At 41.3% G+C, this 14,619-nt stretch overlaps 1 protein-coding gene and 1 long non-coding RNA gene across 4 annotated transcripts in view; one reads left to right on the top strand and one right to left on the bottom strand.

The window, feature by feature from the left end:
- Nucleotides 1–10,433, top strand: part of LOC307193811 — a 123,030-nt gene extending 112,597 nt beyond the window's left edge. For all 3 annotated transcript variants that reach the window (XR_013830432.1, XR_013830433.1, XR_013830434.1), the window contains exons 5-6: nt 8,107–8,192; nt 10,079–10,433. This is a non-coding gene — a long non-coding RNA (uncharacterized lncRNA). The remainder of the gene's footprint in view (nt 1–8,106; nt 8,193–10,078) is intronic.
- Nucleotides 2,981–4,779, bottom strand: LOC307194854 (germ cell-less protein-like 1; the record flags this gene model as incomplete). The annotated part of the gene is given in 5 exon segments (XM_079938224.1): nt 2,981–3,214; nt 3,218–3,658; nt 3,662–3,699; nt 3,906–4,737; nt 4,741–4,779. Coding segments are annotated over 5 exon segments (1,584 nt in total).
- Nucleotides 10,434–14,619: the final 4,186 nt, after the last annotated feature.

Below are 14,619 nucleotides of genomic sequence, written 5' to 3'. Positions count from 1 at the left end.
GTTGGCTCCCAAGCTCCACCGATGCGCCTCCACAAGGTCGTGGCTCCCTGTGATCCTATCTGTGTATCCTTTCTGTTTTTTGCATCTTTTTATTGTTGTTGTTTGTTTTTTAACATCTTTATTAGAGTATAATTGCTTTACAATGGTGTGTTAGTTTCTGCTTTATAACAAAGTGAATCAGCTATACATAAACATATATCCCCATATCTCCTCCCTCCTGCAACTCCCTCTCACCCTCCCTATCCCACCCCTCTAGGTGGTCACAAAGCACCGAGGTGATCTCCCTGTGCCATGTGGCTGCTTCCCACTAGCTATCTATTTTACATTTGGTAGTGTATATATGTCAATGCCACTCTCTCACTTCTTCCCAGCTTACCCTTCCCCCTCCCTGTGTCCTCAAGTCCATTCTCTACATCTGCGTCTTTATTCCTGTCCTGCCCCTGGGTTCTTCATGACTTTTTATTTTATTTTTTTTAGATTCCATATATATGTTAGCATATGGTATTTGTTTTTCTCTTTCTGACTTACTTCACTCTGTATGACAGTCTCTAGGTCCATCCACCTCACAAATAACTCAATTTTGTTTCTTTTTATGACTGAGTAATATTCCATTGTATATATGTGCCACATCTTCTTTATCCATTCATCTGTCTATGGGCACTTAGGTTGTTCCCATGTCCTGGCTATTGTAAATAGAGCTGCAATGAACATTGTGGTACATGACTCTTTTTGAATTATGGTTTTCTCTGGGTTTATGCCCAGTAGTGGGATTGCTGGATCATATGGTAGTTCTATTTTTAGTTTTTTAAGGAACCTCCATACTGTTCTCCACAGTGGCTGTATCAATTTATATTCCCACCAACAGTGCAAGAGGGTTCCCTTTTCTCCACACCCTTTCCAGCATTTATTGTTTGTAGATTTTTTGATGATGGCCATTCTGACTGGTGTGAGGTGATACCTCATTGTAGTTTTGTTTTGCATTTCTCTAATAATTAGTGATGTCGAGCGTTCTTTCATGTGTTTGTTGGCAATCTGTATATCTTCTTTGGAGAAATGTCTATTTAGGTCTTCTGCCCATTTTTGGATTGGGTTGTTTGTTTTTTTGATACTGAGCTGCATGAGCTGCTTGTAAATTTTGGAGATTAATCATTTGTCAGTTGCTTCATTTGCAAATATTTTCTCCTATCCTGAGGGTTGTCTTTTCATCTTGTTTATGGTTTCCTTTGCTGTGCAAAAGCTTCTAAGTTTCATTAGGTCCCATTTGTTTATTTTTGTTTTTATTTCCATTTCTCTAGGAGGTGGGTCAAAAAGGATCTTGCTGTGATTTATGTCATAGAGTGTTCTGCCTGTGTTTTCCTCTAAGAATTTGATAGTGTCTGGCCTTACATTTAGGTCTTTAATCCATTTTGAGTTTATTTTTGTGTATGGTGTTAGGGAGTGTTCTAATTTCATTCTTTTACATGAAAGCATCTTTAGCATTTGCCTTATGTATTGAGGTACTCCTATGTTGGGTGTGTAAATACTTACAATTGTTATATTTCCATTTGGATTGATCCCTTGATGATTATGTAGTGTCCTTCTTTGTCTCTTGTAATAGTCTTTATTTTAAAGTTTATTTTGTCCGATATGAGAATTGCTACTCCAGCTTTCTTTTGATTTCCATTTGCATGGAATATCTTTTTCCTTCCCCTCACTTTCAGTCTTATGTGTCCCTAGATCTGAAGTGGGTCTCTTGTAGACAACATATATACAGATCTTGTTTTTGTATCCATTCTGCCAGTCTATGTCTTTTGGTTGGAGCACTTAATCCATTTACATTTAAGGTAATTATCGATATGTATGTTCCTATTACCATTTTCTAAATTGTTTTGGGTTTGTTATTGTAGGTCCTTTCCTTTTCTTGTGTTTCCTGCCTAGAGAAGTTCCTTTAGCATGTGTTGTAATGCTAGTTTGGTGGTGCTGAATTCTCTTATTGAGAGAATTGCTGAATTGCTTCTTTGTAAAGGTTTTAATTTCTCTGTTGAATCGGAATAATATCTTTCCTGGGTAGAGCAATCTTTGTTGTAGGTTTTTCCCTTTCATCACTCTAAATATGTCCTGCCACTCCCTTCTGGCTTGCAGAGTTTCTGCTGAAAGATCAGCTGTTAACCTTATGGGGATTCCCTCTATGTTATTTGTTTCTTTTCCCTTGCTGCTTTTAATATTTTTTCTTTAATTTTTGATAGTTTGATTAATTTGTGTCTTGGCATGTCTCTCCCTGGATTTATCCTGTATGGGGCTCTCTGAGCTTCCTGGACTTGATTGTTTCCTTTCCCATATTAGGGAAGTTTTCAACTATAATGTCTTCAAATATTTTCTCAGCCCCTTTCTTTTTCTCTTCTTCTTCTGGGACCCCTATAATTCGAATGTTGGTTTTTTGTTTTTTTTTACCATGAAAAAATATTTAATGATTAAAAACATATATAGATTGGAAGAATATTCGGCTAGGAGGAGGAATCATAAAGAGAAGTTGAAAAAATTAAAGGACAGCTTTAAACACACCAACTGAAACAGCATTTATAATTGGCCAAATTATTCCTTTGGCATTCTTTTAGCCAAATAAAAATAAAACTTACAGATGGATAATTGAGGTTCACTAACATTAGGTAGGATCAAAGTTCAAGCTAAAAATTAACTCTATATTTGGTTGCAGAGAAATGTGAAATTTACCTACGGCAATTTTCTACTGATGCCAAATTAAAAAGCATGGGTCGACATCTTTATAACAAACGGTTTGACAGATATTTTCTTGGCTTTAAAATGTTTTTTTATATATGCATAGAAATGTAATGAGGATAAGAATAGTCTTCTGTATTATCTGAACAGTTCATAAGGCCTTTGTCACTGTTAGTCACCTCAGATGTGAATATCTGCAGGGCCGTTAAATTAAAGCTGGCCAGAAAAGTTTACAAACTGCTACTGTTTCCAACTGATGAGATCCTCAGTTTTCTGGATTTTCTGGATGAGGATTATTTTCAGTTCTTTTTTCTGGCGATATATACAGGAAGTTACAGCAGATATATAAAGGGAAGATCAGAAGCCTGCTGTCCAAGTTCATCACTACTTGTTCTTGGTCCTTTTCAAGTGTAAGTATTTGATAGCCAGTTGTTCTACTCCGTATTAGTTTTCCACTACTATCAAAAGAAGCCAAACGTAATCTAAATGTTATGCTCCTTCAACGTTGTAAACTGACAGATCCACTACATGGCTGATTCAGTGTCTTGCGTTTGAAAATGATGTATCGATTGGTGTAAGTTACAAGCAGGTCAAAGCCGAAGTTAAAACATGTCCACCGCCAGCAGTATTCACCATCTTTGGCAAGCTTTCTACCACACCTCATGCTATTTCCCTCTAGCTCTTCTTTATTGATTTCTTGAGGCCCCACCTCACTGTCTTGTTCTGCCCAGAGCATAGCAAGCCACTGCTGTTTATACACAGAAGATAGCCATTCTGAAGGTACTGGAGAATCTTGTTCGATAATTCTCGTGGAGGCCAAATCACTGATAATATACTGTAACCTTAAATGTCTGAATACTGACACAAATGGTTTTCCTTGCTCAGTTTCAAGGAAGGTCATACCTTCAAAATCTTTTCTCCTCTTAGAAAACCAGACATCTGTTTAAGTCAAAAGCTGTTTTAAAGATCCATTCCAGGGCTTCCCTGGTGGCGCAGTGGTTGGGAGTCTGCCTGCAGATGCAGAGGACGCAGGTTCGTGCCCCGGTCCGGGAGGATCCCACATGCCGCGGAGCGGCTGGGCCTGTGAGCCATGGCCGCTGAGCCTGCGCGTCTGGAGCCTGTGCTTCGTAGCGGGAGGGGCCACAGCGGTGAGAGGCCCGCGTACCGCAAAAAAAAAAAAAAAGATCCATTCCAAGAAGGCACAAGTTGAAGGAACATCCACTTTTTAAGGGCTGTGTATACATCCATCTCCACTTGCATCACAAATAAGTTAGATGAACCAATGAGTTGTTTCATGACATTTATACTGAGTTCTTTAAAAAGTTCAACATTCTGGTGAGTCATCAGATTGTTTAGAAGCCATTCAAGGCACTTTTTCTTTACAGAGTCCAGTCCATAGGTCCCTGCTGATGTGTAATAGCCACATACGGTTTTCACATTAACTGTTTCCTTCATCGTCTCACCACACTGCTGTATTAAACCATCCAACTGTAGCATACAAGCTGCTGCCAAAATGGCAATAACTGGACTGGGCTTTATTAAGACATCATCTGGATACAATGACCCAAATGCCACCTGCAGTGCTTCTATATCAATATTCTGGTCTGGAATCTCCAGTTCAATAATATTCATGCTGGACTCCTTCCATGAACCACCGAACATACTAGAAAAGTAGCCAGATTGACATAAATATATTTTGTGTAAGCTCCATTCCTCTCCTAGAGCACAAATCTTAATGCCACTGTTTTCACCATTTAAAAATAATGTTTGATAAATATATTTGGACGTACTCTTCAATTTTTTCCTTCGAGGGGTGTTGAGGAGTCGCTGCTGCCCGTCCCCTTCCTGCTCATCCTTGTCTGTCTCAGAATCGGGGTGACAGTAGCAGAAGGCCCCTCTGCTCCGCTTGCGCTTACGGCTGCCCGGACGGTAACAGAAGCCGTGGGCGGCTGTGTCGCCACCACTCTCCGGCCTCCAGGCCGAGCCCCCAGCCCCAGAACCGGGCTCCTGCTGGGCTCGGGCTCACCCCGGGTGGCACAGCACTCGGCTGCTCAACGAGCCCATGGGTCACGGCTCGCCGAGACTTCAGGGAGCGCACCTCAGGGAGCCGAGCGAAAACGGTCTCCCGCCATGGCCCGGCCACCACTGCCGGCCTCCACGTAGCCTGTGTGCCTACACCGCCACCTTCTCACGGGCAACCCCGACTGTTGCGTTGGACACTACCGCCTCCATCCTCCGCCATGCCTGCTGCCTCTGGCCGTGCAGCGCGCGCGGACCTCAGGACCTTGCCCCCTCGGTTGGTGTGTTCAATGTTGTCCCAGAGGTCTCTGAGACTGTCCTCAATTCTTTCCATTCTTTTTTCTTTATTCTGCTCTGCAGTAGTTATTTCCACTATTTTATCTTCCAGGTCACTTATCCGTTCTTCTGCCTCAGTTATTCTGCTATTCATTCCTTCTAGAGAATTTTTAATTTCATTTATCGTGTTCATCATTGTTTGCTTGCTCTTTAGTTCTTCTAGGCCCTTGTTAAACGTTTCATGTATTTTCTCCGTTCTGTTTCCAAGATTTTGGATCATCTTTCCTATCATTACTCTGAATTCTTTTTCAGGTAGACTGCCTATTTCCTCTTCATTTGTTTGGTCTGGTACGTTTTTACCTTGCTCCTTCATCTGCTGTGCATTTCTCTATCTTCTCATTTTGCTTAACTTATTGTGTTTGGGGTCTCCTTTTTGCAGGCTGCAGGGGTAGTTCCCATTGTTTTTGGCATCTGCCCCAGTGGCTAAGGTTGGTTCAGTGGGTTGTGTAGGCTTCCTGGTGGAGGGGACTGGTGCCTGTGTTCTGGTGGATGAGGCTGGATCTTGTCTTTCTGGTGGGTAGGACTGTGTCCGGTGGTGTGTTTTGGGGTGTCTGTGACCTTATTATGATTTTAGGCAGCTTCTCAGCTAAGGGTGGGGTAGTGTTCCTGTCTTGCTAGTTGTTTGGCATAGGGTGTCCAGCACTGTAGCTTGCTGGTTGTTGAGTGGAGCTGGGTCTTAGCATTGAGATGGAGGTCTCTGGGCGCACTTTCACCATTTGATATTACGTGGAGCTCGGAGGTCTCTGGTGGACCAATGTCCCGAAGGCGGCTCCCCCTCCTCAGAGACACAGGGCTGACACGCGGCTGGACCACCAAGCCCCTGTCAGCCACATTGCTCAAAAGAAAAAGGAGAAAAAAAGAAAGAAAGGAAGGAAAAAAACAATAAAGTTATTAAAATAAAAACTAGAGGGCTTCCCTCGTGGTGCAGTGGTTGAGAGTCTGCCTGCCGATGCAGGGGACACAGGTTCATGCCCCGGTCCAGGAAGATCCCACATGCCACGGAACAGCTAGGCCCATGAACCATGGCCGCTGAGCCTGTGCGTCTGGAGCCTGTGCTCTGCAACAGGAGAGGCCACAACAGTGAGAGGCCCGCGTACCGCAAAAAAAAAAAAAAACTAGAAAAAATTATTAAAATTAAAAAAAATTAAAAAGTAATATAAAAAGAAAATAAAAAAGAAAGAAGAGAGCAGCCAAACCAAAAAACAAATCCACCAATGATAGTAAGCACTAAAAACTATACAAACAACAGACAGACAGAACCCTAGGACAAATGGTAAAAGCAAAGCTATACAGACAAAATCACACAAAGAAACATACACATACACACTCACAAAAAGAGAAAAAGGAAAAAAAAAATCTTTTGGGAAGTCTGAGGTCTTTTGCCAGTGTTTAGTAGGTGTTCTGTAGGAGTTGTTCCACATGTAGATGTATTTCTGATGTATTTGTGGGGAGGAAGTTGATCTCCACATCTTTCTTCTCCACCATCTTGAAGATCTCCCCAGTACACAATTGTTTATGAGACATTGCTTAAATACCACGAAGGATGTAATGTGTATCATCAGAGAGGGAAGCCTCTTCCAAGGCTGAATGATGCTAATAGGAGACAGCTCTTGAACACCTAATATGTGCAAGACACTCTTCTAGATATTACACGAGGTATAAATTTGAGTCAGACTTTACGTTTGTACATAAAGTACTGACCCTCAAGTTGAGGGTATAATATGTTTTCGTGAAAAAATGACACTGTAATAGCTGAACTGTGTTCACTTGCCCATGTAGATTTTAGATGCTCTTACCTCCAATAGAGAGTTGAGGCAGATATCTGCTTACCAGGGCCTCTGCTTTGAACATTGTCTCTCCAGGGTCCCCTAAGTTGCATCTCCTTAAGTTTGTACCTGAACTTTCCCTTCCTGCCCAACAACTTTTAATTGATAACACATTTGCATAAACATCTGGGAATTTGATTGGCACTTCCTAGAGGCTCTTTGCCTGATTACATTTTCAGTTCCTGTCTCTCAAGTCATGGGCAAGTAATCCCCACCCTCACATCCACTGTAAGATTCCAGAACACTTGGCTACACACAGGTGCTGGCCCAGGCTCAGTGCCCCAGCCCTGCAGAAGCCAGTGGAGCCAGCTATGTATGTCATGGAAAATAGCTGCTCACAAAGACCTGGAGAAGTGGAAAATTCTCCTTTGAAAGGGTCTATCAGGAATTGGAAAGTGAATGCAGGAGCTACCACCCTTTTCAAATATGGAGTCACTTTTAACATCTAAAACTCTCATGGCCAGTCATCTGATCCAGTTAACACTGTTAGTCTCTACTGATAAAGTAAATAATAATAATTGCTGCATTCAGAATACTTTAAGTTTATTTCTTATTGTATTAATTCTAATATTTCAAAAAATAATGGCACTTATGCATGTGAGACATATCATTTACTCAACTGTCAGCAGTGCTTGGTGTATATGTAACTTTATGATATCCTGGCAATAATTCCATGGGTGCTCAGGGATACATGTTTCATAGACTTTGAACCATATAATGATAAAAATATAATTAGAGAATCATACTGTGCAAAGCAGATTACACCCATTATCTCTTTTAGTCCTCAAAACTTCTCTATGGGATCTGCACTGTCAAACTCTATTTTATGGATGGGGAAACCAAGGCTTCCAAGAGAATGAGTAACTGGCCCCGGACATAGAGCTAGAAGTGACAAAGCTGAGGTTTGACCCAGGCCTGTCTGCCCTGAGAGCCTGACTCTATGACTTTACCATCAGACACCAGGAAAGGGGTAAGAGAGTCTGAGGTGGTTGAGTGCAAGAACTGTACCCAGAATTGCCACCATGCCCAGCCCTGCCACCTCTGTTGTTGATATATCAGCCTTTCTCTGGAGCTAACTGGAGCCTGACAGTGAAGTTAAGACACACACAACAAAGGGATTTTGTTTCAGTTTCCTAGAGCAGCCACTGAGTTAATGTTAAAATTTGATTTTGAGTTGATTTCACTCATCCATGTGATTTTGTTTTCTTAGTGCTTTCCAGGTGCATTTCTGCAGCATGATAAACCACCTTGGTCGGCTGAACACATTTCTTGGTTTTACATCCTAACAAAAGCAAGGTAATTGTATAATTTTTCATCTGGGTCCTCCAAATGAGCACAAGGGCAATCAGAAATTTCAATTATGATAAAATATAGGAAGTGTCAAGGATAATAAAGAGAAGAAGCAAATAAAATACTAAAGGAGTTAAGAGGAAAGAGGCATTATTTTGACCTTCTTAGGTTGGAGAAGGCTTTGTGTAAAAATAAGTTGGCATTTTTCCTGGATGTTGAGGAATAGTGAAGCTTTGGCAACTTGAAGTTGATGAGGGGATGGGCCTCTAGGTAGGAGGATCATTCCTCTATCATCTAAATCAGGGCGTATTAGAGACTAAAAATGGGGCACTTTTAATAATTTTGTACCTAAGCAACAGAACAAACTGGGACTGTCCCGGGCAAACCGCATGTGTGGTCACCCAAAGTACAGGGGAAAGGGTAGAAGACCTCTCTGTCTTTGATTGGAGCAAGAGAGGGGAGTAGTAAAAAATCAAATTAGAAAAGTGCATTGGGACTACATTGCAAAGAACCTTGAGTGCCAGGTGATATTTTATAGACAGTCTAGTCATGGAAAGTTTGTGAATAGGTGAATACATGATATAAATGAAACTGTCTTTCAGAAAGATTAATTTGACAGTAGAGAGGAAGATGAATGACAGAGGGCAGACATGGGAATATTTACTTGATATGTCCATGATTTCTTCTCTATCTCCAAGTCTTCTTAGAGAATTTGCCTTGTCACAGTTTAAGTAAGGATAGGCCCATGTCCCATGGATCCTTGTTTTTCTTGATTACATTTGATAGAACCAGGGGTAAACATATGACTTTTGCTGGTTCAGTGAGATATTGTCCTCTTAGAAATTTGAAATCAAGACCAGAAACCAACTTTTTAAACTATAGGAATTCATCCTTTTGGGATACCTGAGGTGGGCCCTGAGTAAGAAATGAGTTTAGCAGAGAACTGGTGTGCTGTGTGCAGAGAGAGAGCAATACTGCAACAGTGCAAAGTGGAGCAGATATGAAAGGCCATGTGCACGTGTGAGAGAGAGGCAGAGAGACAGAGAGAAATGGAGACAGACAGACAGAGAGGAAGACTGAGAGAAGGAGAGGAGAGGGGAGGAGAAGGGAAGGAAGGGGAGACAGAGATAATGACTGATGGCTTTGAGGTCCTGTGATACCTGCTGTACCTCATGCTCCATGATATTCCTCTGTGTTATTGTCATTAACTAAGTTGATCCTAGAACAATGTGGGAGTTAGGGGCACCGACCCTCCAAGGAGTTGAAAATCCACATAATCCACTTGTAATTTATAGTCAGCCCTTCGTATATACTGTTCCTCCATAGAAGCAGTTCCTCCTTATCTGTGGTTCTGCATCCTCAGATTCAACCAAGCTTGGATCGTGTAGCACTGTAATATGTACTACTGAAAAACAATGCGCTAATCTGTAAAAATACTGAATCACTGTGTGGTACACTTTAAACTAATATAACATTATTATAAATCAGCTATACTTCAACAACAAAAATCCACGTATAAGTGGACTTATGCAGTTCAAACACATGTTGTTCAAGGGTCAATTGTACTTTCACCTTAATCTAATTTGATTAGGTTTATTTTCTTGAAAACAAATGTGTTCTGACTAAGGTAAAGAAGGAAATGTTCTCCAGTAAGACCCACCTATTGATTCTGGATCTGCTTTTTTGAACAACACAAACAAGTCTCCTTCTCATAATAGCCCTTCAAATATTTCAAGACAGGCATTGTTTTTTTATACAGTTTCCTATTCTTGAGGCTAAATATTTCTCTCTTCAGCAAGAGCTGTTCTGTCATCTATTTCTTGTTAAAGATGGTACTCAAAATTGAGTGCCTTCTTTTCACAATCTTCTTTTCTCCTGTGTTTTTTTTCAAGGCAGGAAAATTAAAGCACTCACTGTCCCTGACTCTCTTCCAGTTATGAGGAGATGGAGAGGACCTGAAGAATATTCTTAGCTAATGATATGTAAGTAGAAGTCTTATTACCAAACCAAAGTTGGGTCCACTCACCTGGGTGCAGTAAAGCCAATCTACTGACATTGGCTAGTGTTGAAGGAAAGTGCAGCATTTATTGCAGGGCACCAAGCAAGGAGTCCAGGCAGCTAATGCTCAAAAGGCCTGAATTCCTCAATGGCTTTCAGGGAAAGGATTTTGATACAGGGTGAGGGAGGGGGTTTGTAGGGTGTGTGATCAGCTCCTAGGCATTCTTCTGCTTGGTTGGTGGTGAGGTAACAGGGAACAGGGTGGTGTTTCAGAAGTCAACATCATCGACCTTCTAGCTCCAACTGGTTTGGTGTCTACTTGCTTTTGGTCAGCATGCAGTTAACTTCCACCTTGTGAGGCTTTCAGTATCTGAAGAACAGCTCAAGGATATGGCTCAGAATATTATCTATAGCCCTTGAGGAGGAACTAAAGTTCCTTGACTTTGTTTAATGGCTAAGCTATTATTATTTTGTCTTGCTTGACTGTTTTCCTTTGTTTTTGCATTTTCTCACTTCTCTGATTAAATTTGTTCTTTGTAACTCGGGGAAGCCCTAGGAGGCTAGAATTTTTCTACAAAAAAGAGGGAAAAGGAGGTCATGGGTGGGGGGGTGGTCCTTTCCTGGGAAGGCCCCATAGAGTCCTGCTCAGTTACAGTCTCTAGGAAGAACATTTTTTCCTGAACGAAAAGGCGAATGTCTTCTAGGGAGAGAACGCTTTATCCTTTTCTTGTCTAGGATGAGGAGAAGATACCTGGAAGTGTAGCATCCCTCATATGACTTTGAGGAGGTAGCAAGGATGCTGATGTTGGAGAATAAAAAAGACCTGGTTCCTAGTTACTATCTCTGAGCTGGCATATCCTCCATGGGCTGCCATTACAATACTGCTTGTTGCATGAGACAATAAGAGCCGTTTTGTATAAAGCCATGTAGCACATTTTTCTGTAACTAGCATACAAATAATAACTAATAAACTTTCTTAGGCTTGGACATGATACTTCTGTAAATATGATATAAGATTATACTGGCTTTTAAATCCTCCATATCATATAAACACTGTAATTCATTCACTTTAGTGAAATTTCTTCTAATTGTCAAATTTGTCTTCTGTGATAAATATTCATAATTCCTAGCTATAAAGCACAGAAAGAATTTAAATCCATTTTCTTAATCCCGTCTGTTCTGTATACCTGCTTTCCTTTTCTCTTCTATAAGAAAAAAGAGAAATCAACATCTAATAAATTGATAGAAAAATATGGCAGAAGACTTGCAAATTTCTGGGGTTAGTTTATGGAGAAGGATACAGAGAAGAGTAAACCACAATTTGAAGACAGGTTTCTTCTAGTAGGAAGAATAAAGCATAGTCTCAAATTAGTAAACATAAAGCAGAATGAGTGAAGTAATTGGATAATTTTAATGTCTATAACTTTTTGCTGCTCTGCAACTCTTGTCCCACAATAACATGGAGCAACTCCAGTAGAGCAGAAATGATTGTGTGTGTTCAGTCTGTAGAGCACTTGAGATGGAGCCCCTCCCACCCCTGGTCCCCTGCAGCCTGCAGCCCATGTGTGTCATGGGGAGATGCAGAAATGCCCAGGCCCAGAAGGGGAAGCAAGGAGACCTAATGGCAGGGCAGGACAAGGTCAAATGAGCAGTGTTGGGTCGGGAGCCATGGTGGGCCCTCTGGGCATCAGTAGCAGATGCATACGGGCCAGGGGAGTACCAGGAGATGCAGCAGGCAAAGAGGAATTCATCCAATGGTCAAGTGAGGTGACATGGCTCAGTGAGACCAGTGAGGAGCTGAGGACTGCGCAGGTGACAGGGACCTCTCACCCCTGCCACCATGATGTTTTCTAGGAATCTCTTGTTGCTCAGAAGCTACTGGGAGAGAAAGACTAAGATATAGAGGTGTGAGATAACTGTGAAAACACGTACCCCAAATACACCTAGCTAAACTGCAAGAGAATAAGCTTTAAACAAAAATTGACTCTGTTACCCAGATAAGGTATTTTTTTCCATCGCTATTCAAAGACAATAGAGGCTTGTGATTGAATAACATTTCTTTACATCTGACGTATAGTGTGTGAACTTTAAAGTCACTTCAATTACAGCATACTTGATTTAAGAAAGTGGTATGTACAAAGTCATAGGAGAGTTCAAATGAGGATCTCACTCGTAGCCCACGGATTAAAGGGTGACATTCGAACAAAACCATGTGGAATGTGCATGGTTTTTAATGGGAGAGAAGAAGAAGAGTAAAGATGGGTATTTTAGAGTCAGGACACTGGGGCAGAGGAACACGACCTGCATGGGAAAAACATGTTTTCTACTAGCTGGAGCACATTCATCGACTGAAGCATAACATTTCAGAAGTGGAAAGGATTTTAGACATGAATACGTTTTTAATCTGATCTTCTCATTTACAAGTGAGGCGACTGAGGCACGGGGTGGTAAAGGGCTCTGTCACTCTCGCATCAGCGTTGGGGGCCAGTCTTGAAACCTGGTCCCCCAGGCGCAGGTGAGGGCTCTGTTCTCTACGACACCCTGCCCAGGTTGCCAAGGACCCTAATGTGGGCTATTTCATTGGCTATAGAAATTCACAGACTGTTTTTGAGGAGAGAATTTTTAAAAAAAGTAATGCAGCTATAGGGTATTAAGATAGATTAAATGGATGGAATAGGATGGATAGATCTGGGGAAGAAGAAAACGGACCTGGAAAGGATTATTGCATTTGTTCGGGGATGAGGTAACAGAGCCAGGGTGTAACGCTGTAATAATTATAATCTGGGGATTGTAACTATCATTGCTCATTAGGTAATTTCCTAAGGGTCTCTGGTTTCCTAGTGCCTAGAATAGTGCCTAGGGACTCCTGAATGAACTATTGAATGAATAAGTCAACAAACGAAAGTTAGTGACTATAGAAATGCAGAAGGAGATTTCCATGAAAGAAATATTTTTTTGAGTCTCAAGACATAAACTGGAGGATTTTGGAGGAGAAATGTTGAGTTGATTTGGACCTATGGAATTTGATGTGGAGAAGTGACCTGCACAGGGATTTTGCAATGAGGCAATTAGAAAGTGAGCCTGGAGCTCTGAGAAGGGTTAGGGCTGCAGATGTACAGTTCTGGGGAAACAATCAGAAATATGGTGCCAGTGATTTCAAGGCTGTACTCAGGGCTCTTTACAGAATAAGCAGAATGAAAACTGGTCCCGTTCTCCTCTCACCAAAGTAGACTGTGCCCTCCAGTGAAAAGTGAAAAATTAGAACTTTCCCTCATATATGCTAATCAATCTCTGGTGTGTGTGTGTTTAGTACTATTGTAGCATACATATGAAAGCTGACTGGTCTTTGAATTCAGCAGTCACAGTCAGCTAAATTCTGAGCCTGAATAATGCACGGGCGGGGTGCTGTTTACAGGGAGCAAGTGATTTATTTTATTGCTTACATTTCAAATCCTTTCCCAAGAAGTCGTTATTTGAAAAATTATTGCAAAAATACGACCGGAGAAAAAAATGAAACCCATGTCGGTCAGCTGATGTGAATTATTAAGTGTATCTGTTTTTCTAGAATACTTTTACTATTAGAAAATTGGTGTCTCCCATTCCATACTAAATAAGTGTTGAACAAAGATTTTAAATTATTAGTTTGAAGTTGTGCCAGGATTGCAGCCTGTGTGTCTCAGTCCTGTTCTTGATGGGGGAGAAAAGGAAGGAAGGAAGGAAGGAGAAAAGGAGTGAAATTGAATAGTAGAGTAGTAGCGCAAGAAGAAGGGCTCAGGGAGAGGGTTGTTTTATATGTTTTTTTAAAGACAGGAGTCCTCACACCAGCAACCATATTACAGCCATTGTCACATCCCGGACATTCATTGTATAGAATTAATAGTAACAGTGAATGGACATGTTTTTGACTTCATAGCCCCCAGCCTGTGGATAAGCTGAGAGCCTTCACAGATCCTCCTTTGAGAATCACCACTCCGATGGCATCCATGCTGACCCTGATGTCAAGGGACTCACATTCTTGTTACGGCTCTGTCTGTGGCTAACCATATGTCCCGGGGAAAGTCATTTAGCGTCTGCTTTGGTTTCCTGTCTGAATACCTGACCCTTCCTGCTTTACGGGGTTGTTGCAAAATGAATTAGAGAAGGTATGAGAGAATGCTTTGTATTCTCATAAGAACGGTCCTCTGTGATTCTAAAGGGTTATTATTAATTCACCCAGAATAAAGACTACAAACTAAGCTGAACGATAAATAGATCTGATGAAAGTGCTCACAGTTTCCTGCTCTGTATAACACAAATCTCGGCTTTGGCTGCTGTTAGCACCAAACGATCCCAGCTACTTGTTCCAAAAGTTTAATCCGTAATTGTATGTGATTGTGCATTTGGTAATATTTAAGAGAACGTGCCTAAAGAAGAAAATAATGTTACCTGGGTACAC

Source organism: Stenella coeruleoalba (genome assembly GCF_951394435.1).
Source record: "Stenella coeruleoalba genome assembly, chromosome: 11".
Taxonomy (NCBI): Eukaryota; Metazoa; Chordata; class Mammalia; order Artiodactyla; family Delphinidae; genus Stenella; species Stenella coeruleoalba.
Note: the sequence above shows the minus strand (reverse complement) of the source record. Positions and strands in the feature narration are given on the sequence as shown.